Raw genomic sequence first — 23,835 nt, 5'->3', positions numbered from 1 at the left:
CTATAAGTCACAATACAAAAGTGATACAAACATATAAACAAGGTTATCAGACTTGGCAAATCAGAACATGTTCACTGATACCTTACACAGCATATCTAGCATGATTCAATCCAATTTTATAATATTTGTGTTAATAATATAAATGGTCACCCATATTCCATACAGCGTCACAGCCCCCAACTCCAGTGTCTCCCAACCATTCATGAACCTTTAACCCTTTTCTCTCCTGGGCTGGTTTTTCTCTTACTCACACTGGCTTCCCCCAAGAGAAGTACAAAGTGGGATTCCCTGACGTTTCCTGTGGACTCTGGCTCTTCTCTCAGCCCTGGCTATCAGCAGAGAGGAAACTGCATCACCTCATGCCCCTCTCTAGCTACTGGACAGATGCTGTTCCTCCCAGCATGGCTCTGCTTGTAGGTTCTGATGCCACCATAGCCTATGATGGTGGCACTGCTGCAAGATATCCAAATGCACCACAATCAAACCAGGAACAAGCAGTACATGGCAGCGGTGGGGATGTTGTGGTGACCTGGTTGCACAGTTACACACATTCTGGGCAGTGCCCAATATGCCCCGCATCTGGTGGCTCATGTAGCATCACGTAGCAAAGCACCACTCAAGCCAGCCAGCTGCCTGACTGTCACACAGTTCATGTGGCAAAGTGGCACTTGATCCCCCCCAGCTGCTTGACTCTCATTTCTAAGGTCACGCATCTGGAAGATCTGGTGGGGGCTGCATTATGATTTTGACACAGACATCAGAGAGAACGCTCATCTCCTGGCAACCTGCCCCGGGCATAATAGACACAGCCTACCTGCCCCATCAGGATAAACCACCAAGTCTCGAAAAAAACGTACACAATAACTGTGACAGCGGTTGTGGCACAGACCAGGATGGAGCAGTTAAATTATTGAATATACTTGCTTGCATCCCTTACTACGAAGTAGATGTGGTGCAAATTTTAATTCTGATTTCAAAGCTGTTGGATTGCAAGAGCCAGAGATATTGCATCATACTGTATTTTTCTAGTATTAACTATTACTGCAACCATATAGATACATGTGTAATCCTGGGGATTGTCCTTAAGTTCAGTAACTTGTAAGCGGGAATTGCTTGGCTCAGGGGACTGGTAATAGAATTAGAGCATCTTGCATTACAGAAAAACTAAAACTGAATAGAAATGTAAGTGCAATAAAAAGGGTATCTGATGTTAATTTGCATGTCAAGAAGCATTGAGGACTTGCAGCCAAAGCTTGGTAACACTGAAGTCACTAGGCGTTTGGCCATTGTCTTCAATGGAAGCAAGATTAACTCTAGATGTATTAAACTAAATCAACTAAGTTTAATTGAGATGAAGTTGCATTTTGTTTGGTTAAGATGCAATGAGCTCCAGGAATTCTGTATTCCGAACCAGGTGAGGTGAAAGGCGACACCCTGATTGATATTGGCAGTGGCCCCACCATCCACCAGCTCCTCTCCGCCTGCAAGTCCTTTAAGGAGATCATCGCTTCAAACTATACATATTGGAACCACCGGGAACTGGAGAAATGGCTGAAGAATGAGCCAGAAGCGTTTGACTGGACTCCAGTGGTGAAATACATGTGTGAGCTAGAGGGAAACAAGTACAGGGGGCTGGAAAAAGCAGATTGTCTAAAGTCATTGTGTATTGCTTAGTCTGTCTATGCAGCATCATCTACTTATACTGATCAACTGGAAGCTGCAACATAATCAGTGGTGAATACAGGCAGAAATTTTGGGGAGAAAATAAAGAGCAGGGGGAATGTGGTTTTCAGTCATGGTAGGAGTCTGTATAGAGTTTCCAAGAGGTCTCAGCATCAAAGATCTTGGAGAGCGCTATCATCTGATAATGGCATTTTTCCCATCTGAAATGCAGAGGCAAGTGTAAATTCATCTGGTTTCAGATTTTTTAAAAATCCAAAATTCAGACAGAGGGTCCACTGAAAAAGTAGCCAGAGTTCATGACCCTGTTTGAAAAAGTTTGATGAATTCTGAGCAAAATGTGGTGGCAAGGACTTAATGTTGCTTGGCATTCCAGCATATCTTAAAGCATGACCCGGGGAAAGGGAACTAAAGATAAAGTTAACAAAAGGTCCTACAAACAGACATCACTCTAGCGAATTATGTTTTCCTTCTAATACTCACACCTAGATCATAGAAAGACACTGAAATTGCAGATAACCCTTTGGAGTTCATTTTGTATATGTGTATGTCTCTGTAGGGAGAAGAAGGCTGAGAAAGAGGCAAAATTAAGAAAAACCATCAAACAGGTTCTAAAATGTGATGTCCACAAAAGCAACCCCATGGATCCAATTGTCCTGCCTCCAGCTGACTGTCTCATCTCATCACTGTGCTTGGAATCTGCTTGCAAAGATCTGACCATTTATCGCATTGCTCTGAAGAACATCAGCTCCCTGTTAAAGCCAGGAGGGCACTTGGTGCTGAGTGGAGTTTTGGGCTGCAGTTTCTACATGGTTGGCCCCAAAAGGTTCTCGTGTTTGGTCCTGAGAGAGGAATTTCTGAGGGAAGCCCTCAGTGAAACTGGCTTCATCATTCAGGAGTTTGAGGTTCTCTTCAGGGGTGATGATATCATCGACGACAGCTCTGATTTCTCTGGGAAGTTCTTCATTCTCGCTCGCAAAGAGGAAACAATATAAATCCTTTGGGGAGTACGGGTAAAGCAAACCCTCCCCAAAGGAACAGAGCGAATATTACTAATAAACATACCAATGAAATGAATGCAGTATTTGCTCCAGCAATGTTAAATACATTAACCCTTTGTTGTGAAATACACAATGCCCATGACCAATGCAGGAGAAGATAAGCAGCTAAATTGCTGCTGCTGGATGAACTTAACTGAGGAAATGCTTCCCTGCAGGAAGAGAGTTCCAAGAGACAATTTTGGTTGCTATTTTTAAAATTTATTGCAATTTTTGAACAATTTTTACCCAAGTTCTGCTTCGGTTCTTCGCATTTGCCAAAGTAAAGTTCCTATGAGTCACATAGTGAGAGGTGTGATGCGTTCCTTCCGGGGTACCATCTGGAACTGGGGTACCACTGAGCCTCCCAACTCACCAGCCTGGGCTTCCACTCACCCTGTGATGCTGTGACAAGCTGCAGACCTGCTCCCAGTCTTGCACTTTCACCAGCACACAGGACACACCCAGCTGTAGTAACATGCATTATGAAAAATGGTTCTTTATTCCTGTGAAAAAACCCAGCCTTGTTAAATATTCCCAGTGAGGATACTGAGGTGGATTTGCTCTATTCGAACCCAATCCATTGCTTTAATGAATATTGGCTCATGGTCTCTAATCTTAATTTTTTGTCCCCTAGTTCAGGTTTCTCTGGAAAGGCAGTTATAAATAGAATTAGACACCATGGGCTTGGTCTTCTGGTCCGGCCAGTCTGTGTTCAGGCAGCACCCAACTGAGGTGAGGAGATGAACGTGGTTTTGTGCCTCCTTCTTTTCCCCCAACCCTTTACCTCCTGATCCTTTAACTGACTGGCGGCCAGGTCAGCCCTTTGCAAAAGTTAGAGCAGCTGCAGGGCTACTCTAAGTTGCACAGGCTGGTAAGAGCCTGCAAAGGACTGTTCCAGTAGCCAGGGATACTGGAACCCAGATATAGTCTGGTCATGACCCCCACCATGGGCCAGTCTCTGCCACATGTATCATCCATGCAAAAGCACAATGCAGCTGTAAGATTATATATAATTCTGTAATGTTCTATGGGCCTGGGGCATACGTTGTTGGATATTCCGAAGGTTTTATGCTCCCCAGTTTGTCGCGGCTGCTCTCACAAAGTGGGACGGCACTGGCTGGACTGGTCAGATAGGTCAGAATTCCAGATAAGAATCTGGACGGACTGCAGGTCTAGGGCTGGGAGGGGCATTCAGAACTTCAGGCCCAAGCACCTGGTCGTGTCAGATCTCCTCAGAGATGTGCCTGAGCTGTCAAGCTCGATTGCAGGTCTTAACCACGCGACTGAAAGTCAGTTCCCTTCTCTGTGCCTGAGAAGAGGTGTGCAAAGTGCTGGTGGCGGGGCTGTGCTCAGAGCAAGAGTTCCTTTGGTGGGGGCTGGAGGCAAACCAACCTGCAGGTTCAACAGGACGTTTGATGAACTGAAACCTCCAAAGGCAACCCCCACAGTCAGTTGCCTTTCAGCTCTCCTCCTAGCCCCTCCCCGCCCGCCCAAAAAAAAGCCCTGAGAACTTGAGAGGTCCTTGGTTTTGGCATTCTGTCCCCTGTCTGGTATGTCAGATCCCAGCTCTAGGACACTGCAAAGTCCACCTTTAATCCCAGGCATTTGGGGAGGAGATGGGTTAAAGGATGCACAAGGTTAGTTGTTTGTTGGGGGGTTATTTAGTTTTCTAGTATGTAATTTGTTTTTCTTTAAATTAATCAAATAAATAGCTCAACATTAATTCCACCTGCTTGAATCCTGAATAGTTTGCTTTGAATCATGTCAGAAATTCTTTTACAGCCAGTATAATATGCAAGCTAGTTTTGTAAATTGTTACTGGCTAAGTACCAATAAATCAGAGCTAGAAATCTTGTTAAGTATTTTATTTTTTGTTCTTCTCTTTCTTGGATGCCTTAAAAATAGAACTAACCCATAGAAGTCCTTGTTAGGCATGAGGCTAACACAATTCATACTTTTTAAGACCCTCAGATGCCCACAGTGAACATGTTGTTTGGTTGTGAGCAGACTGCCAGCTGTTCCAGGGACTGGGGTCCCACAAAACTCTGCCAGGACATCTCAGTCTCGACCCACAGCTAAGCTTGCTACTCCAGTGCTCGTCACCCAGAGCTATGCTGCCCATACACCGCCGTCATACCAAGTGTGGCATTCATCACACAGTGCCTCAGCTTCACTAATTATATCCCCGTCACCGTTTTTCCTCAACATGGATTTTGAAGCCCATTGTGCATCAGGGAAAATCTTGACACATTTCCCTGGCTGTAATTCACATCACAGGCATGTCTCAGGATGTGCCTTCTGCTTTCTGAACGTTAGGAGGCATCAGTGTCTAGAGCTGATCTGAAAGCAGAGTCTATAGGCAGACAGACCTGGACAGTCTGTTTGTTTGTTTTTTTAAGACTGAGCTCCTCAGAGCAACGATTGTGCCTTTCTATGTGTCTGTGCAACGCCTAGCCCACTTGGCTGCTACTGTAATACCAGTACAGATACTAACACTGCAAATGCTGGGTACCTATTAACCTAGCTAACCATGCATTCCCCTTAGGAGATGGTGGGTTTTTTTTGCTTTGGCTTTTGCTCAGTGCCTTTCAGCCTGTATATTACTACAGCAGATCAGGCAAACCTAACCCGGTGATCCAGCAGGTGATGCAGCTGCAGGTCTTTTTGTCTTTGAGTTTTCCAAGGAAAGCACATTCACGGCCCCACAGCCAGCTTTGACACTTTCCCTCTGGCTCCCAACATTCTACTACTAACAGTCTCTCAGGGCAGAGCAACCCGGGTGGTTTACAGATGATGAGGCAGTTCCTGAGCGAGCCTCTCAGGCCCACCTTGGAAAAGAGTGTGTGTGTGTGTGCGGGGGGGGAGGGTGATTGGGCACCACTCCCACCCCAGGCTGGGGGCACTGCTGTGCCTCAGTTCCCCTCCTTCTTAGCCCCCTGAGGCACTCACACACCCACGACAGGTGATTCAATTTAATCCCCCCCCCTTGATTCCTGCTTTATTGAGCCAGAAACAAAAAAACCACAACCAGTTCACTTGGCTCACCTAAGCATAATCTGTTTTGTTGTCATCTTTGCAATTTAAACATGAGTGTCACAATATTTGGTGTTTTCTTAAAGCCCCACCTGCTGAAGTCACCTGATGATGTGAGAATCTCAGCTTTCCTTTTTTGGAGGGATGTGGGGAGGGGGGGCAAGTAAGTTTCTAGCCCTCATGGTTTTGGGGGGAAACCCTGAAAAACACGACCTGAGTGTACCCAACAGGCTCAGCAAGCAAAGAAAAAGGACCCAGCATATATTATTATTATTTTCAAGTCCCTTGATTTTTAAGCCTATCATGATTTTTTGGGGCCTTGTGGTGCTTCCATGCTTGGGGTTGGCCATATTGCTTTCCCTTGTCATTAGGGTTTCCCAAGAGAGTCCTGCTACCCTTCCCAGCAAGTCTCTCTTACGCCATTCACCTAGTTAGTGTGTAAACTTTCCCCCCTGGTTCCCTTTCCCCAGCGCTCTCAGAAACAGAGAGTGCGGGCAGCCCCTTTTATAGCAGGCGTGCTTCCAGCCTGGACTCAGGTGATCCTAATCTCACGCTCTTAGGCAGTCCTGTACTCCCCCTGCTCATGTTTTCACCAGCATCGGCTCACCCCACCCTTCAGAGGAAAACCAGGACAGGTAGAGCTATGCCCAACCTGCCTTCAAGGGCGAGCTCACCTTATGATGGGGCCACAGGGAGGAGATGGAACACAGAAGCCAATGTACACAGGGCAGCCCTAGAACAAATGGTGCCCCAGGTGAGGAGTGTCCTCAGTGCCCCCTTTCCCACCCTCCCCCCCCACACACACACATTTGTTAAACTTTTGAATACCTTACAGCACCCTGAGCTCGGCACCCTCCCAATCCCAGCACCGGGGTCACCTGCCCCTAAATCTGGCTCTGAATGTATGTACTCCTGTCAGATTGTCACCTGCACCCCTGACCCAGATCCCTGGCTTGTGAAGTGTCCTCAGAGCATCAGTCGAACCTGTTTATCCAAGAAAGTAACACGAGGACGAGTCGGAGGTTAATCTAACTAACTGCAAATTACCCAAGAGAGTCAGGCAAGGGAACGTGGTTTAGTGGCACGTAGTCCTAGTCCGCTTTCTCTGAGGTAAGATGAGGGGTTAAGTAACAAGTGCAAGAGCAATAAAACCGTTTAGATACAAGCGATGTCAGGGCAGTGCTTCGATAAACAACATATTTCAGTTGACCTCTTCCCTCCTGTGCAGCTGGGACGCTGACCTGGTCGAGGCTGAAATGGAAGTGATGCCTCTTCGGATACGAGGCCAAAGTCCCTGAGGGCTCAGTTGACTTTGGTGGAGTTACGCCACCAGCAGAGAATTTAGCCCAATGCTTCTTCTACAGAGAGGCTCCTTTCCAGCCAAGCTGGACATACGTGTATGTGGCTACCTGGGGCCTTTGTCTCAATCATGGGGATTGCCGCAGGTCAGCAGTTCCCTTTCCCAGAATGGGTTGAGTGCCACAGATTTTGGGGCAGTTCTCTCAGGGGAATTAGCCAGAAGAGTTTTAGGCCCGGATCCACAAAGGGACTTGGGCGTTGCAGCATTCGGCATCATGGCGCCTAACCTTTAGATGCCTAGAAAGTCACAGGAACAACACGGCGATCCACCAATGCAATGAATAGGGAGAGACAGGCGCCTTTGAATGGGAGCCACCAACTCCCGAATGCTAAGCATGGAGCTGCCCAAGCTAGCCCAGGGGAGATGCTGATGACAGGGTGGTGTGCCATGCCCCAACCCCTCCCAAAGACAGGCACCTTTGGAGAGGTTGAGCTCTGCTTAGTGACCCACACTCAGGAACCTGCTGCCTGGAGTCCAGTGGCTTAGGCACCTCAGTAGTTACTTGTGGGAATGAGTTAGGTGCCTGCCTTGCTCCACACTCAAAATGGCTGGAGGAGGAGCTGCCCATCTCATAACATTTAGCATCCACTTGGGAAGTGGGAGACCCAGGTTCAATTCCTCCTTGGCTGCCAGAGGGGGAGAAAGGATTTGAAGAGGGGTCTCCCACCTCCCAGGAGCGTTCTCCAACCTCTGAGCTATGGTATATTCTGATGTGGGGCTCTCCAATCGTTCTTGCTGAAGCTGTTCCACTGCGGATAAATAATGAACAAGTGATTGGAATGGGGGAATGAATCCAGGGTCTCCCACCTCCTGGGAGCAGCGGGTGCCCTTACTACTGGACTACAGAGTCCCTCTGTTGCCTGCTCCCTCTTGCCCAGTGTCTGTTCCATTTTGGATAAATAGTTAAATAGTGTGAGCTGGAAGAGTACAGGTACCAAGAGGCACCTACAGGTCAATATACTCATGCAATGTAACTGTATCCATCTATCCCAGAAACATCCCATCATTAGTATGGGCACTATTCAGGGGAGTTGCTGTTATTGATTGTATTTAAACACACACCGAAATTTGTTTTTAAATCAGGAGAAATTTATATAAAATGTGGCCAGTCCAGAGATTTCCGTGAGAAGTGTTTGCTTTACTAGATCTGGAAAACTTGGCTGGGAAACAAAGGAGCTGTGATGGATGTGGCAGAATATTCAGAGAGACGTATCATTACTTGGAAATCCTGTAATGAGCAACCGTTGTACAAGCTTTATGCACAAATTTCTCTGATATAAGATTTTATGTTAAACAGCCTGAAGGACAAACACACTCAAAATTAATTGTATTTATCCTGTACAGTTTTTTCGAGACTTGGTGGTTCATCCAGATGGGACAGGTAGGCTGTGTCTGTTATGCACAGGGCAGGTTGCCAGGAGATGAGTGTTCTTTCTGATGTCTGTGTCAAAATCATAATGCAGCCCCCACCAGATCTTCCAGATGCGTGACCTTAGAAATGAGGGTCAAGCGGCTGGCTGGATCAAGAGGCACTTTGCCAGATGAACCAGAAAAGGTGTGTGACAGTCAGGCAGCTGGCTGGCTTGAGTGGTGCTTTGCTACTCGATGCTACATGAGCCACCAGATGCAGGGCATATTGGGCACTGCCCAGAATGTATGTACCTGTGCAGCCAGGTCACCACAACATCCCCACCGCTGTCATGTAATGCCATCATAGGCTCTGGTCGCATCAGAATCTACAAGCAGAGCTATGCTGGCAGTAACAGTAACTGTCCAGTAGCTAGAGAGGGGCATGAGATGATGCAGTTCCCTCTCTGCTGATAGCTAGGGCTCAGAGAGGAGCCAGAGTCCACAGGAAAGGCCATGGAATCCCACTTTGTAGTTCTCTTGGGGGAAGCCAGCGTGAGTAAGAGAAAAATCATTCCAGGGGAGAAAAGGGTTCAAGGTTCATGAATGGTTGGGGAGACACTGGAGTTGCGGGCGGTGATGCTGTATGGAATATGGGTGACCATTTATAATATTAACAGCAATACTATAAAATTGGAATGAATCATGCTAGATATGCTGTGTAAGGTGTTGGTGATTTGCCAAGTCTAATAATCTTGTTTATGTTTGTATTGCCTTTGTATTGTGAGTTAGAGATATGTAGGGTATATCTGTATTTCCAAACTTCTGCTGTGTTTCTGGATTTGACATCAGCACTGCCTAGCCTGTTTGATGGTCCATCAAGGATCATTGGCTGTACAGTTTTTTTATATATAATTTTAATGGATAAGATCAATGTTTATTTTTAAGTTTCTTTATTTTTATTGATTTAAATTTTCACACTTGTGTGAAATTATATGACACTCGGGTGGGGAGGGAGTCAGACAACAATTATTTAATGACAGTAGACACTGAGATTTAAAAAGTTAAAGTTTTATAACCTTTAAAACACCAATTGTCAATATCACATGCCAAATATTTTACAGCTAAATATCCTTAAATCCAAGTCAAATAAGTTCTGGAGCAGGATTTCTCTTACTTTGGCTAGCTGTATATTTCAGTTATTATCAATGGAAATGCTTTTTAGTCAGTTTGTGTGTGTGTGGTGAAATCAACGTTTATTGACGTTTATTGATACAAATCTAATCCTTTTCAACCTGCTTATGAGGCAACCTCATCATACCATCCCCTCCATAAACTTATCAAGCTCGGTCTTGAAGCCAGTCAGAGGTCTTTCGCTGCATATTACCTCTCTTGGAACTGGCCTTCTTAAAACCCTTTATAAACCCAGAGGAGAAATTGTTCAGCTTGCACCCTCGGCCCCCCAAACCTCCTCCTCTCCCATCCTCTGCTACTGTATGTGCTGATACACAGGTATTTTGCATTCCAAACCAGATAGCGTTAAAGGCAACACCCTGATTCGTATTGGCTCTGCGCCCAGCATTTTCGAACTGTTCTCTGCCTGTGAGTCCTTCAAGGAGATCATCGTCACACAGAATACGGATCGGAACTGCCAGGAACTGCAGAAATGGCTAAAGAAAGAGCCGGGAGCGTTTAACTGGACTCCGGTGGTGAAATACGCGTGTGAGCTGGAAGGGGACAGGTACGGGGAGGAGACCTAGTTCTGTTACAATTCAACTAAAGAAAATATGTAAAAATCCCTTTTAATTTGTGAATCTTCCTTCCCTGGGGTACTTTTTTCTTAATAATTGTTATGTATTATGGTGGTGTTCAATATGTATAAAAAGAAAGAAGTGGATTGGATTGAAGTAAAGGAAAAATTTAAGAGAAGTCTGGAACCAGAACTCCCCTCCAGCTACCGCTAGCAAGGGATTCCTCTGAATTCAGCAGACTCAGAGCTTGAACTTGCAATGCTTACAAGAGGAAGGTTTACTCCTACAAAGGTAATTCCCCCGCCCTCCCCGGCAGAGTGGCAAACACTTCAGGATTAGACACCCCTTCACTCCCATTTTAGCCTTCAAAATGGGCCATAAGCACTAGATGTTCCAAACAGCTGAGCACACGGGGTGCTGAGCTCCTTTGATTATTGGCCACACTTTATATAATCTTCCATTTATATGAGTGGGCTATAAAGGGTGAATAAATGGTGAGTACATGTTTTAATAACGGGTTAGTCTATTGCTCAAAATTGTTACAGGGCCCAACAGATCAATAGATAGCTTATAACGATTTACACCATTTTCTACAGATTTGCTGATAACCAAACATTTATGACGCATAGTATTTGTGTCTGTAAGATGCCTGTGTCATTTATTAACCCTTATAAAACCCTTAGAAATGGGAACTTCATATAAAGTGTGACCAACTCTGGCTAAATGGGAGCTGAGCTCTTCTGAAAATCTGGCCTTAAGGAGGTGAATTGCACCCAACACAGATTTCATGTGACTATGTAACTCTCATCCACTGAGCCGATTGCAGATATATTGACTGCGTGCACTGGTCCTGGATATGAAGGGCTCTTTGGCACAACAGTAGCACATTTCTCTTCAGTGTTATATTTATCTTTCCAGGAAAAAGTGGGCTGAGAAGGAAGAGAAGTTACGAAGAACGGTCAAGCAGGTTCTGGAATGCGATGTCACCAAATTCAACCCTGTGACCTTTGCCTCTCTGCCCCCTGCTGACTGCCTGGTCATGTGCCATAGTTTAGTAACAACTTGCAAAGACCTGAGTACCTACCGTGCTGCACTGAAGAATGTCAGCTCCCTGTTAAAGCCAGGGGGTCACTTGCTGATGGTGACCACAATGAAGTGTAGTCATTGTGTAGTTGGCCAACACAAGGTTTCCTGCCTCTTTCTGGAGAAGGAGGTTCTGGAGGAAGCAGTGAAGGAGGCTGGTTATGATATTTTGCAGTTTGAGGTGACTCCCATATGCTATCCAGCTAGTTTGGTAGAGCATGAGGGGATCTCTTACCTACTTGCTGCCAAAGGGAAGGGCAAAGAAGATTAAAGAGAAAATACATCAGCTCAATGCAAGTAGAGAGGCAGAATAGATTAGCTGTAGATGCTGGTAAAACTGAAGATCAATGTGTGCTATGGAGCTTTGATGACCTCCAAGCACCTTGGAGAACCAGTTTGTTCAGGATGCACTAGCTTGAACCCCTTGTTGTGCCACTAAAGCTGCCCTCATCCCTGTCCTTTCCCACTCAGAGCTGCCATCATGTCTCCCTGGCCTCCAACCCCACTATGCTTCATCCAGTGTAGCTGCACCCCACTGGGCTTCATCCTCTCCCTGCTCTTGCCATGTTTTGCCTAGGCCATGCTGCAGCTGTGCAGCTAATAATAATTACATAATGAATCATATAAAGTCCTTCTCACTGCTAATGGACTGGAGCCTGCTCCCAGTAGTCAGTGGCAAAACTCCCATTGGCTTCAGTGGTGCAGGACTGGGCCCAATCAGTGCTGGGTTTGGAATCATTGGTGGATGGGGTTTAGAAAGAGGATCAAAACCCATCTACAGGCCCAACCACCCCAGACTTTTAGGAACAGAGGTTCTGCCCCTGAGCTGCCTCTGGATTCAAATTCTGCAAATAGCTCCATTTGATAATGGGTTGAGCTACTCCTTTCTTACCCCAAATTTTGCAACTCGCTCCCATGTCACGTGTTTAGCTTTGTGCCTTTCTATGCATCTGCATTAGACTGTAAACTCCTTGGGGCAGCCATCCCGCCTCCTTGGGAGTCTTGTCTCCCGGCATTGAGAGCATGGCTCACACTGTACACATCGTCCTCAATACTGGCTATAACCTCACTGTGATTTTAACATTGATCCGTTTGAACTGATTGGCTGGGGCTTGACAGCTGCATTGGGCCATGGTGTTGGATGAATGATTTGTTTTGGTGAATAATTGTAATCTCCACCCAATCGGTGCTTGCCTAATAAAGATCTGTTTCCCATATGCAATAATCTGTGGTTCCAGGTCTTATTATTACCTTTGCAGAAGGAGATTTACAGGTTAATACATCTGGATTTAAACGATATCACTATGTCTACACAGGGATAAAAAACCTGAGGCTGGCCCAGGTCAGCTGACCAGGGCTCATGGGGATTGGATTCCGGGGCTGAAAAATTGCTGCATAGACATTTGGGCTTGGACTGGAGCCCGAGCTCTGGAACCAGAGCAGCCCCGGCCATGCTGCAGGTCTTTTATCCCTGTGTAGACAGACCCTGAGTCAGTCCTCTCTCCTCTTAAGAGGACACAAGTGAAAGGATCTAAATTCTCTCCTGAAAACCCTCTAAAGCAGAGTCTCAATGCTGAATGTAAAAGGAAAGTTGAGTGAAATACCACTACACTTTTTCGCTCTCCAAAAGGGGAAAATCACAGGCAATGTACACCTCCCACCGCTGCAGAATACAGCTGTAACAGATACCATTACTGTGCATTTGGCAGATGCATTCTTGGGGATCCATCACCAAAAATGATAACAGTGGCTCAGTGAGAGCCTGCAACTTGCTCACGTGCCCTGCCCCAATGCCCCTGAAGGTTCCCCTTAAACACCGACTCAGGCATATTTCATTCCCCCTCTCCATGAACACTTTTCTGCTTCCTGTGGGTTCTACAAGAATCTATCTCGGTGTGAAGAATGAAACTCCCCGATAGATACATGAAGAATGCAATTTGCATGTGCAATAAGGGGTTAAACTGTCAACCGGAAGGACTACCGATATCCAGCAGGATCAGAGGGCAGGACACAGATCCATTGTGTAAGATGTAATGTTTATCCCCCATTTAGTTTATATAAGTTTATCTCCCCGTTAAGCTACCAGACATAGGCAGGAGATAGTGAATAGAGATGGCTGAGAAATGCTTTCCTGTCATGGCCAAACGTACGACATTTCAGAAATGTTCCTGTTCTGCATTGTGAGGGACCTGAGACTTTTCAAGTTTTTCTCAAATAACTAGCAGTAGTGAAGGACCAAGCCAGACTTGCCAGTAGCCTGAGGGGTAAGGCATTCACCTGGAAAAACCAGGTTCAAGCTCCTGGTCTGCCTTATTTAAAGCACTGACATAAACTTCTCCCACACCCCCGCTGATTGCCCAAACCACCAGGCTATTAGCTATTCTTAGATGGTGAATCTCTGCTGTGTTTTGCTCTGTGCTGTCTACACCAATGCTACATTATAGCTGGAGATATTTTAACTGAAACATGATTGCAGACCTGGAATTATCTTTTATCGAAGAAGATTTTCTTAGTTACCTTTCACCTAGGTGGAAGGATGGGATGGGTCAGTCATTCTTGTTAACAGAGCCTGTCAGCACAGCTGCATTGAGGGTAACATTGTCCTCCAGAAAAATGGCCAACAACTCCAGTTTCTGCAGTGACAACATGACTGTGCCCACGAGTCAGGCAGGCCATCTGAAGTCAATGGGAGAGTATGAGGGGAGGCATAAAACTGGGGCCACTCAGAGTCCAATGATCAACACTGGGGGAGGTGTTGGGGCATGGCACACCACCTTGTCATCAGCATCTCCACTGGGCTAGCTTGGGCAGCTCCGTGCTTAGCATTCGGGAGTTGGTGGCTCCCATTCAAAGGCGCCTGTTTTGTTTAACCAAACAAAATGCAGCTTGGTCTCAATTAAATTTAGTTGATTTAGTTTAATACATCTAGCGTTAATCTTGCTTCCATTGAAGACAATGGCCAAACGCCTAGTGACTTGCCCCCCTGTGCCGCAAGGTGAGACTTGATGAACTGCCAGAGCATGTTTCTTGCACATCAGATAGGCGTGACCATGGAAACCAAATAACTAATGCATATTACAGGATACTTCGCCACAACCCAGGCCAAAAGTTGCCACGACAATAACCTGGTTTCTTATGTCACAGACAAGCATAGGCGCGGGAATCAGGGGTGCAGGAGGTGCTGCAGCACCCTCAGGTTTTATGCAGGGCTGTGGGGCCCCGGCCGCCGGACCCACACCCGGGCTCTGCTTCTGGCCCCCAGCAGGTTCCCGGCGCACGCCTGGGTTCCCAGCTGCCGGCCCCAGCCTCGTCCCCCTTACCCTGTTCGGGTCCACTCCTCCCGGAGACACGGCTCTGCTCCCAGCCCCAGCTCTTGGGTGGGGCATGGACTGGGGGAGGGGGCTGCTTTCAGCTCCCCCACTATTAAAAATGTTCCAGCGCCACGGCAGAGAAGGATAGACAAGCCAGGGATGAGTCCCAAATCCCACCAACAGGCTGTACTTGAAGTGAAGGATTTACAATAATGTTTCAGGGCAAAGTTAAGATATTCCTCTCCCAAGGTGTCTTCTCCAAATTTTAAAATATCTGAGATAGGCCTTTGGATCAAACTCTGCCTGGTAATCATCTCCTCCGGTGAACTCAGCCATGGTGCTCGCTCCGAGTCTGCACATAAACTGTGCTGGTTTTCCCAGGGTCCCCTGTCCACAGTGAGCTGCCCCTGGTGACGCACTCTCTGAACTCTGCCTTTTAACACTTTCATGTGCCTGCAAGAAGAGTGCAGCTGTGGAACTCAGCCCCTACACTCTTTAACGTTAGATGTACAACTTGGTGTTGCTTAAAAACTTTTTTTCTTAATCTCATTTGCTTTTCACAACTCCAGGGCAGATTACAGGTCCCTAATGGAATCCCAGGCTGGAAGCTGATATAAAGTTCTAGGAATAGTTAATAGCATTAGGCCAGCCTCTGCCCTTCTAGAGCTCAAAAGCAGATACTTGCATAGTGAGAGGGCTCTGAGATTAGGCCAAGGTCCTGTCACAGACTTTTGGGCGCTAATGCAGAGCTGTAACTAGGCATTTTAGCGCCAGGGGTGAGCTTGCAGATTTGCGCCCCATAGCAGCAATGCATAGAGGCAGGATGACCGGCTCCCATCAGCTTCTAATCCACCGGCTCCTGTCTTAAAATCTCTGTGCTAAATGGAAGGCAGAAATCTGGGAGGGGGCATGTGACCCACAGGAAGCAGAAAAGTTTTTGTTGGTGGAAGAGAGGGGGAATGAAATATACCTGAGTCAGTGTTTAAGGGGAAGCTTCAGGGGCATTGGGGCAGGGCACGTGAGCAAGCTACAGGCTCTCATTGAGCCGCTGCTATCATTTTTGGTGATACATGATGGATCGCCAAGAATGCATCTGCCAAATGCGCAGTAATGGTATCTGCGACATCTTTTCACCTGTTTTAGCTGTATTCTGCAGCGGTGGGAGGTGTACATTGTCTGTGATTTTCCCCTTTTGGAGAGCGAAAAAGTGTAGTGGTATTTCACTCAACTTTCCTTTTACATTCAGCATTGAGACTCTGCTTTAGAGGGTTTTCAGGAGAGAATTTAGATCCTTTCACTTGTGTCCCCTTAAGAGAAGAGAGGACTGACTCAGGGTCTGTCTACACAGGGATAAAAGACCTGCGGTATGGCCGTGGCTGTTCTGGTTCCAGAGCTCGGGCTCCAGTCCAAGCCCAAATGTCTATGCAGCAATTTTTCAGCCCCGGAATCCAATCCCCATGAGCCCTGGTCAGCTGACCTGGGCCAGCCTCAGGTTTGTTATCCCTGTGTAGCCATAGTGATATCGTTTAAATCCAGATGTATTAACCTGTAAATCTCCTTCTGCAAAGGTAATAATAAGACCTGGAACCAGAGATTATTGCATATGGGAAACAGATCTTTATTAGGCAAGCACCGATTGGGTGGAGATTACAATTATTCACCAAAACAAATCATTCTTCCAACACCATGGCCCAATGCAGCTGTCAGGCCGCAGCCAATCAGTTCAAACGGATCAATGTTATAGCCAGTATTGAGGACGATGTGTACAGTGTGAGCCATGCTCTCAATGCCGGGAGACAAGACTCCCAAGGAGGCAGGATGGCTGCCCCAAGGAGTTTACAGTCTAATGCAGATGCATAGAAAGGCACAAAGCTAAACACGTGACATGGGAGCGAGTTGCAAAATTTGGGGTAAGAAAGGAGTAGCTCAACCCATTATCAAATGGAGCTATTTGCAGAATTTGAATCCAGAGGCAGCTCAGGGGCAGAACCTCTGTTCCTAAAAGTCTGGGGTGGTTGGGCCTGTAGATGGGTTTTGATCCTCTTTCTAAACCCCATCCACCAATGATTCCAAACCCAGCACTGATTGGGCCCAGTCCTGCACCACTGAAGCCAATGGGAGTTTTGCCACTGACTACTGGGAGCAGGCTCCAGTCCATTAGCAGTGAGAAGGACTTTATATGATTCATTATGTAATTATTATTAGCTGCACAGCTGCAGCATGGCCTAGGCAAAACATGGCAAGAGCAGGGAGAGGATAAAGCCCAGTGGGGTGCAGCTACACTGGATGAAGCATAGTGGGGTTGGAGGCCAGGGAGACATGATGGCAGCTCTGAGTGGGAAAGGACACGGATGAGGGCAGCTTTAGTAGCACAACAAGGGGTTCAAGCTAGTGCATCCTGAACAAACTGGTTCTCCAAAATTCTTGGAGGTCATCAAAGCTCCACCGCGCACATTGATCTTCAGGTCTACTAGCATCTACAGCTAATCTATTCTGCCTCTCTACTTGCATTGAGCTGATGTATTTTCTCTTTAATCTTCTTTGCCCTTCCCTTTGGCAGCAACTAGGTAAGAGATCCCCTCATGCTCTACCAAACTAGCTGGATAGCATATGGGAGTCACCTCAAACTGCAAAATATCATAACCAGCCTCCTTCACTGCTTCCTCCAGAACCTCCTTCTCCAGAAAGAGGCAGGGAAACTTGTGTTGGCCAGTCATATAGTAATTACACTTCATTGTGGTCACCATCAGCAAGTGACCCCCTGGCTTTAACAGGGAGCTGACATTCTTCAGTGCAGCACGGTAGGTACTCAGGTCATTGCAAGTTGCTTCTAAACAATGGCACAAGAGCAGGCAGTCAGCAGGGGGCAGAGAGGCAAAGGTCACAGGATTGAATTTGCTGACATCACATTCCAGAACCTGCTTGACCGTTCTTCGGAACTTCTCTTCCTTCTCAGCCCACTTTTTCCTGGAAAGATAAATATAACACTGAAGAGAAATGTGCTACTGTTGTGTCAAAGAGCCCTTCATATCCAGGACCAGTGCACGCAGTCAATATATCAGCAATCGGCTCAGTGGATGAGAGTTACATAGTCACATAAAATCTCTGTTGGGTGGAATTCACCTGCTTAAGGCCAGATTTTCAGAAGAGCTCAGCTCCCATTTAGCCAGAGTTGGTCACACTTTATATGAAGTTCCCATTTCTAAGGGTTTTATAAGGGTTAATAAATGACACAGGCATCTTACAGACACAAATACTATGCGTCATAAATGTTTGGTTATCAGCAAATCTGTAGAAAATGGTGTAAATCGTTATTGATCTGTTGGGCCCTGTAACAATTTTGAGCAATAGACTAACCCGTTATTAAAACATGTACTCACCATTTATTCACCCTTTATAGCTCACTCATATAAATAGAAGATTATATAAAGTGTGGCCAATAATCTAAGGAGCTCAGCACCCCGTGTACTCAGCTGTTTGGAACATCTAGTGCTTACGGCCCATTTTGAAGGCTAAAATGGGAGTGAAGGGGTGTCTAATCCTGAAGTGTTTGCCACTCTGCCGGGGGGGGGGGGGGGGGAAAGGGGAAAATTACCCTTGTAGGAGTAAACCTTCCTCTTGTAAGCATTGCAAGTTCAAGCTCTGAGTCTGCTGAATTCAGAGGAATCCCTTGCTAGCGGTAGCTGGAGGGGAGTCCTGGTTCCAGACTTCTCTTAAATTTTTCCTTTACTTCAATCCAATCCACTTCTTTCTTTTTATACGTATTGAACACCACCATAATACATAACAATTATTAGGAAAAAAGCACCCCGGGGAAGGAAGATCCACAAATTAAAAGGGATTTTTACATATTTTCTTTAGTTGAATTGTAACAGAACTAGGTCTCCTCCCCGTACCTGTCCCCTTCCAGCTCACACGCATATTTCACCACCGGAGTCCAGTCAAACGCTCCTGGCTCTTTCTTTAGCCATTTCTCCAGTTCCTGGCAGTTCCGATCCATATAGTTTGTGACGATGATCTCCTTGAAGGACTCACAGGCAGAGAGCAGTTCGAAAATGGTGGGAGCATTTCCAATACGAATCAAGGTGTTGCCTTTAACACCATCTGGTTTGGAATGCAAAATACCTGTGTATCAGCACATACAGCAGCAGAAGATGGGAGAGGAGGAGGTTTGGGGGGCCAAGGGTGCAAGCTGGACAATTTCCCCTCTGGGTTTATAAAGGGTTTTAAGAAGGCCAGTTCCAGGAGAGGTAAAATGCAGCGAAGGACCCCTGACTGGCTTCAAGACTGAGCTTGATAAGTTTATGGAGGGGACAGTATGATGAGGTTGCCTCATAAGCAGGTTGAAAAGGATTAGATTTGTATCAATAAACGTCAATAAACGTTGATTTCACCACCACACACAAACTGACTAAAAAGCATTTCCATTGATAATAACTGAAATATACAGCTAGACAAAGTAAGCGAAATCCTGCTCCAGAACTTCTTTGATGTGGATTTAAGGTATTTAGCTGTAAAATATTTGGCATGTGATATTGACAATTGGTGTTTTAAAGGTTATAAAACTTTAACGTTTTAAATCTCAGTGTCTACTGTCATAAAATAATTGTTGTCTGACTCCCTCCCCACCTGAGTGTCATATAATTTCCCACAAGTGTGAAAATTTAAATCAATAAAAATAAAGAAGCTTAAAAATAAACATTGATCTTATCCATTGAAAGTATAAAAAAAATTAATATTGAATTCTGCCAATCCTGCCTGGAAGTCAGATTTTTAAGCCTTCTCTCTTTTTATATTGCTCTCCTCTGGGCTCTGCCCGATTTGTCCATATCTTTCTTAAAGCTGGCACCGGGAGATCTCATCTCATCTTTCCTTTGAATAAATAAATTCAATTAAAGCTAGTTTCTAGCGTGAAGAGTTGTGGAGAAAGCTTTAAAAAATAACAACCCGAAAAGCTCAAGATCCAGAAGGCACCGAAACAAAACCCAAGATGTGTTATCTTTAACATCTGTTATTTAAGCTCACTTGGCTCGGAGTTAGCAATACCCACACAGCCCAGGTAGCTTTAAAAGTACATTCTACAGGCCCACAAGCCTAGACACACGAACAGCTTGGGAGAAAGTCCCTGTTTCGGGGACCGCTGGGGAGCTCCTTGACTGCTGACTCCTGGCTCAGTGGCACGAGCCGGCTTCTCATCTACCACCAGCCATTGGTCATCGCAATGCTGGGACCAGGGCTTGCTGGGGAATGGCACAGAGCTCTACTGCATGGGATGAGGAGCTGCTCAATCTTGTAGGGAGACTGTACTTAAGGCACAAACTAGCAGAGGAGGATTTGCTCTGTCCTGGTCTGTGCCATAACCGCTGTCACCAGTGATGTCCCCAACCACTGCACCCTACAGGACCCTGTGCACAAGCACTGATGCATGCTCTCGCCCCCCCCTCCTCTCCCCTCTTCCATGCTGCCACGATCCAGGTGCACCTTCTCCACTGTTGATTCTTAAGCCTGTAGTGGCCCCCATTTTATGTTTCATCTCAGACTCTCCGATTGACTTTGGGAGACCCATCTAGGTCATTAGCACAGCCCAGTGTTGTCATTGCACACACTATAGGACAATACTACTCTCAATGCACCTATTGTGCCAGGCTTTTGTAATGAGGATGACCAGCTGTGGCCCATCACGCCATAAAGCAGGGGTAGAAGATAATTAGGGAAAATCTCCTCTGCTAAAAGAAATCCAGATCTACACACACATGTTTCCAGCAACACGCATCCCACTATAAAATAGCCTTTGTGCAAACAGAATGGCACAAAACACACCCCACTCACCCAAAATGAAGGTCTTGAAGAAGTTTCTCAGAAGAAACATCAAAATATCATTTTTTTCACTGCTTGTGGAGTCAAAGGAATAATACGTTTTCAAATAATCATTTGGATCAAAAAGTTTCTCCAAAGCTTCTTTCTTAGTGTGGCTCTGGTCCATTTTGTCTCTGAGTTTGCAGACGTTCAACTGCCTGGCTGTTCCCGATCTGGGTTAATATGGGGTTCCTCAGCTCTTCCCGGCCATGGCTCCACCTTCTTTTGTCCAAATATCAGATTACAGGCTTTCTTCATAACTCCCTCACATGCCCCTGTGACCCGGGGTGCCCGGGGCTGCCCTCACTGAAAATGCCAAGGTCAGGCCAGGCTGCAGAAGGGAGAGCTCAGAGTCCCCAAACTAGTGGTTAACACTGAAGTTAAACTCACCAACCAGTCAGTCTATACTTCTGATCTCCCACGCTGGTTATCAAGAAGTTAAAAAAAAAGAAATCCCCACCCACAGTCCCGTAATTCCATTCCAGTTTTCTGGCTCCCAATCAGCACCTAGGTCCAGTATAGGGAGAAGTCATTTAAAAACTCTGCTCACATATACCAAATGTTCCTCTGACCCCATAGGGTCAGCCACATTACCAGGTCAATATTAGTTTAGATCCTACCCAAAATACCATGCTGCCAGCCAATCCTTTAGTGTCTAAAACTAAAGGTTTATTATAAAGAGTTGTTAAATGATAAAGCACTCAAACACATATCGAAACTTCCAAGTCCATATATCATGTTCTTAGGAGTATTGGTGAGTTTGCTGTCTTGGAAGTCCCTCTGGAACACATCCACAGCTTGGATGGGTCTTTCGGTACTTTGTTTAGAGCTTTGTTTGTAGAAAAGTTACTCCAGTTACTACATGCCTTGCTGACTACTAAGATGTATCCCTTGCCTTCTCTCAATGGGTCAGTTGTACAGCCAATGATCCTTGATGGACCATCAAACAGGCTAGGCAGTGCTGATGTCAAACTGCCTGGGGGTGTCACCCAGAAACACAGCGCAAGTTTGGAAATACAGATATACCCTACATATCTCTAACTCACAATACAAAGGCAATACAAACATAAACAAGATTATTAGACTTGTCAAATCAGAACATTTTCACCAACACCTTACACAGCATATCTAGCATGATTCATTCCAATTTGTAATATTGCTGTTAATATTATAAATTATTATAAACCCATATTCCATACAGCATCACCGCCCCGAACTCCCGTGTCTCCCCAACCATTCATGAACCTTGAACTCTTTTCTCCCCTGGGCTGATTTTTCTCTGTACTTCTCTTGGGGGAAGCCAGCGTGAGTAAAAGTGGGATTCCATGGCCTTTCCTGTGGATTCTGGCTCCTCTCTGAGCCCTGGCTATCAGCAGGGAGGGAACTGCATCATCTCATGCCCCTCTCTAGCTACTGGACAGGTACCGTTCATCCCAGCATGGCTCTGCTTGTACGTTCTGATGCCACCATAGCCCATGATGGTGGCACTGCTGCAAGATACTCAAATGTATCACAATCAAACCAGGAACAAGCAGTACATGGGAGCGGTGGGGACATTCTGGTGAGCTGGTTGCACAGTTACATACATTCTGGGCAGTCCCCAATATGCAAAGCCCTGTCATCAGCATTTCCCCTGGGCTAGCTTGGGCAGCTCCGTGCTTAGCATTCTGTAGAAGGATCACTGGGCTAAATTCTCTGCTGGTGGCGTAACTCCACCAAAGTCAACTGAGCCCTCAGGGACTTTGGCCTCATATCCGAAGAGGCACCGCTTCCATTTCAGCCTCGACGAGGTCAGCGTCCCAGCTGCACAGGAGGGAAGAGGTCAACTGAAATATGTTGTTTATCGAAGCACTGCCCTGACATCGCTTGTATCTAAACACTTTTATTGCTCTTGCACTTGTTACTTAATCCCTCATCTTACCTCAGAGAAAGCGGACTAGGACTACGTGCCACTAAGCCACGTTCCCTTGCCTGACTCTCTTGGGTAATTTACAGTTAGTTAGATTAACCTCCGACTTGTCCTCGTGTTACCATCTGGGATAAACAGGTTCGACTGATGCTCTGAGGACACTTCACAAGCCAGGGATCTGGGTCAGGGGTGCAGGTGACAATCTGACAGGAGTACATACATTCAGAGCCAGATTTTGGGGCAGGTGACCCAGGTGCCGGGATTGGGAGGGTGCCGAGCTCAGGGTGCTGTAAGGTATTCAAAAGTTTAACAAATGTGTGTGTGGGGGGGAAAGGGGGCACTGAGGACACTCCTCACCTGGGGCACCATTTGTTCTAGGGCTGGCCCTGTATACATCGGTTCTGTGTTCCATCTCCTCCCTGTGGCCCCATCATAAGGTGAGCTCGCCCTTGAAGGCAGCTTGGGCATAGCTCTAACTGTCCTGGTTTTCCTCTGAAGGGTGGGGCTGAGCCAATGCTGGTGAAAACCTGAGCAGGGGGAGCACAGGACTCCCTAAGAGCGTGAGATTAGGATCACCTGAGTCCAGACTGGAAGCACGCCTGCTATAAAAGGGGCTGCCCGCACTAGGGTGACCAGACAGCAAGTGTGAAAAATCGGGACCGGGGTGGGGGGTAATAGGAGCCTATATAAGAAAAAGACCCAAAAATCGGGACTGTCCCTATAAAATCGGGACATCTGGTCACCCTAGCCCGCACTCTCTGTTTCTGAGAGCACTGGGGAAAGGGAACCAGGTGGGAAAGTTTACACACTAACTAGGTGAATGGCGTAAGAGAGACTTGCTGGGAAGGGTAGCAGGACTCTCTTGGGAAACCCTAATGACAAGGGAAAGCAGTATGGCCAACCCCAAGCATGGAAGCACCACAAGGCCCCAAAAAATCATGATATGCTTAAAAATCAAGGGACTTGAAAATAATAATAATAATAATATATGCTGGGTCCTTTTTCTTTGCTTGCTGAGCCTGTTGGGTACACTCAGGTCGTGTTTTTCAGGGTTTTCCCCCCAAAACCATGAGGGCTAGAAACTTACTTGAGCCACACACAGCACTCCAAAAAAAGAAAGCTGAGATTCTAACATCATGAGGTGACTTCAGCAGGTGAGGATTTAAGAAAACACCAAATATTGTGACACTCATGTTTAAATTGCAAAGATGACAACAAAACAGATTATGCTTAGGTGAGCCAAGTGAACTGGTTGTGGTTTTTTGTTTCTGGCTCAATAAAGCAAGTGGGGGGGGGGATTAAATTGATTCACCTGTCGTGGGTGTGTGAGTGCCTCAGGGGGCTAAGAAGGAGGAGAACTGAGGCACAGCAGTGCCCCCAACCTGGGGTGGGAGTGGTGCCCAATCACCCTCCCCCCCCGCACACACACACACACTCTTTTCCAAGGTGGGCCTGAGAGGCTCGC

General features: G+C 46.3%; 3 protein-coding genes across 3 annotated transcripts; 2 read left to right on the top strand and 1 right to left on the bottom strand.

Annotated features, from left to right (window-relative positions):
• Positions 1 to 401: 401 nt before the first annotated feature.
• On the top strand, positions 402 to 2,675 carry LOC135889240 (nicotinamide N-methyltransferase-like). Its single transcript, XM_065417067.1, has 3 exons — positions 402 to 510; positions 1,415 to 1,622; positions 2,240 to 2,675. The coding sequence occupies exons 1-3, from the start codon at positions 402 to 404 to the stop codon at positions 2,673 to 2,675; spliced, it is 753 nt and encodes a 250-aa protein (XP_065273139.1).
• A 6,301-nt stretch (positions 2,676 to 8,976) lies between these two features.
• Positions 8,977 to 11,565, top strand: LOC135889239 (nicotinamide N-methyltransferase-like). Its single transcript, XM_065417066.1, has 3 exons — positions 8,977 to 9,019; positions 9,973 to 10,201; positions 11,130 to 11,565. The coding sequence occupies exons 1-3, from the start codon at positions 8,977 to 8,979 to the stop codon at positions 11,563 to 11,565; spliced, it is 708 nt and encodes a 235-aa protein (XP_065273138.1).
• Positions 11,566 to 17,136: 5,571 nt separating this feature from the next.
• Positions 17,137 to 20,588, bottom strand: LOC135889323 (nicotinamide N-methyltransferase-like). The gene is made up of 3 exons (XM_065417181.1): positions 20,435 to 20,588; positions 18,502 to 18,709; positions 17,137 to 17,572 (listed from the first exon to the last, which is right to left on the bottom strand). Exons 1-3 carry the CDS (start codon positions 20,586 to 20,588, stop codon positions 17,137 to 17,139), a joined length of 798 nt encoding a protein of 265 aa, XP_065273253.1.
• Between the last annotated feature and the right edge of the window lie 3,247 nt (positions 20,589 to 23,835).

Source organism: Emys orbicularis, chromosome 15, assembly GCF_028017835.1.
Source record: "Emys orbicularis isolate rEmyOrb1 chromosome 15, rEmyOrb1.hap1, whole genome shotgun sequence".
Taxonomy (NCBI): Eukaryota; Metazoa; Chordata; order Testudines; family Emydidae; genus Emys; species Emys orbicularis.
This window is presented reverse-complemented; position numbering and strand designations above follow the sequence as displayed.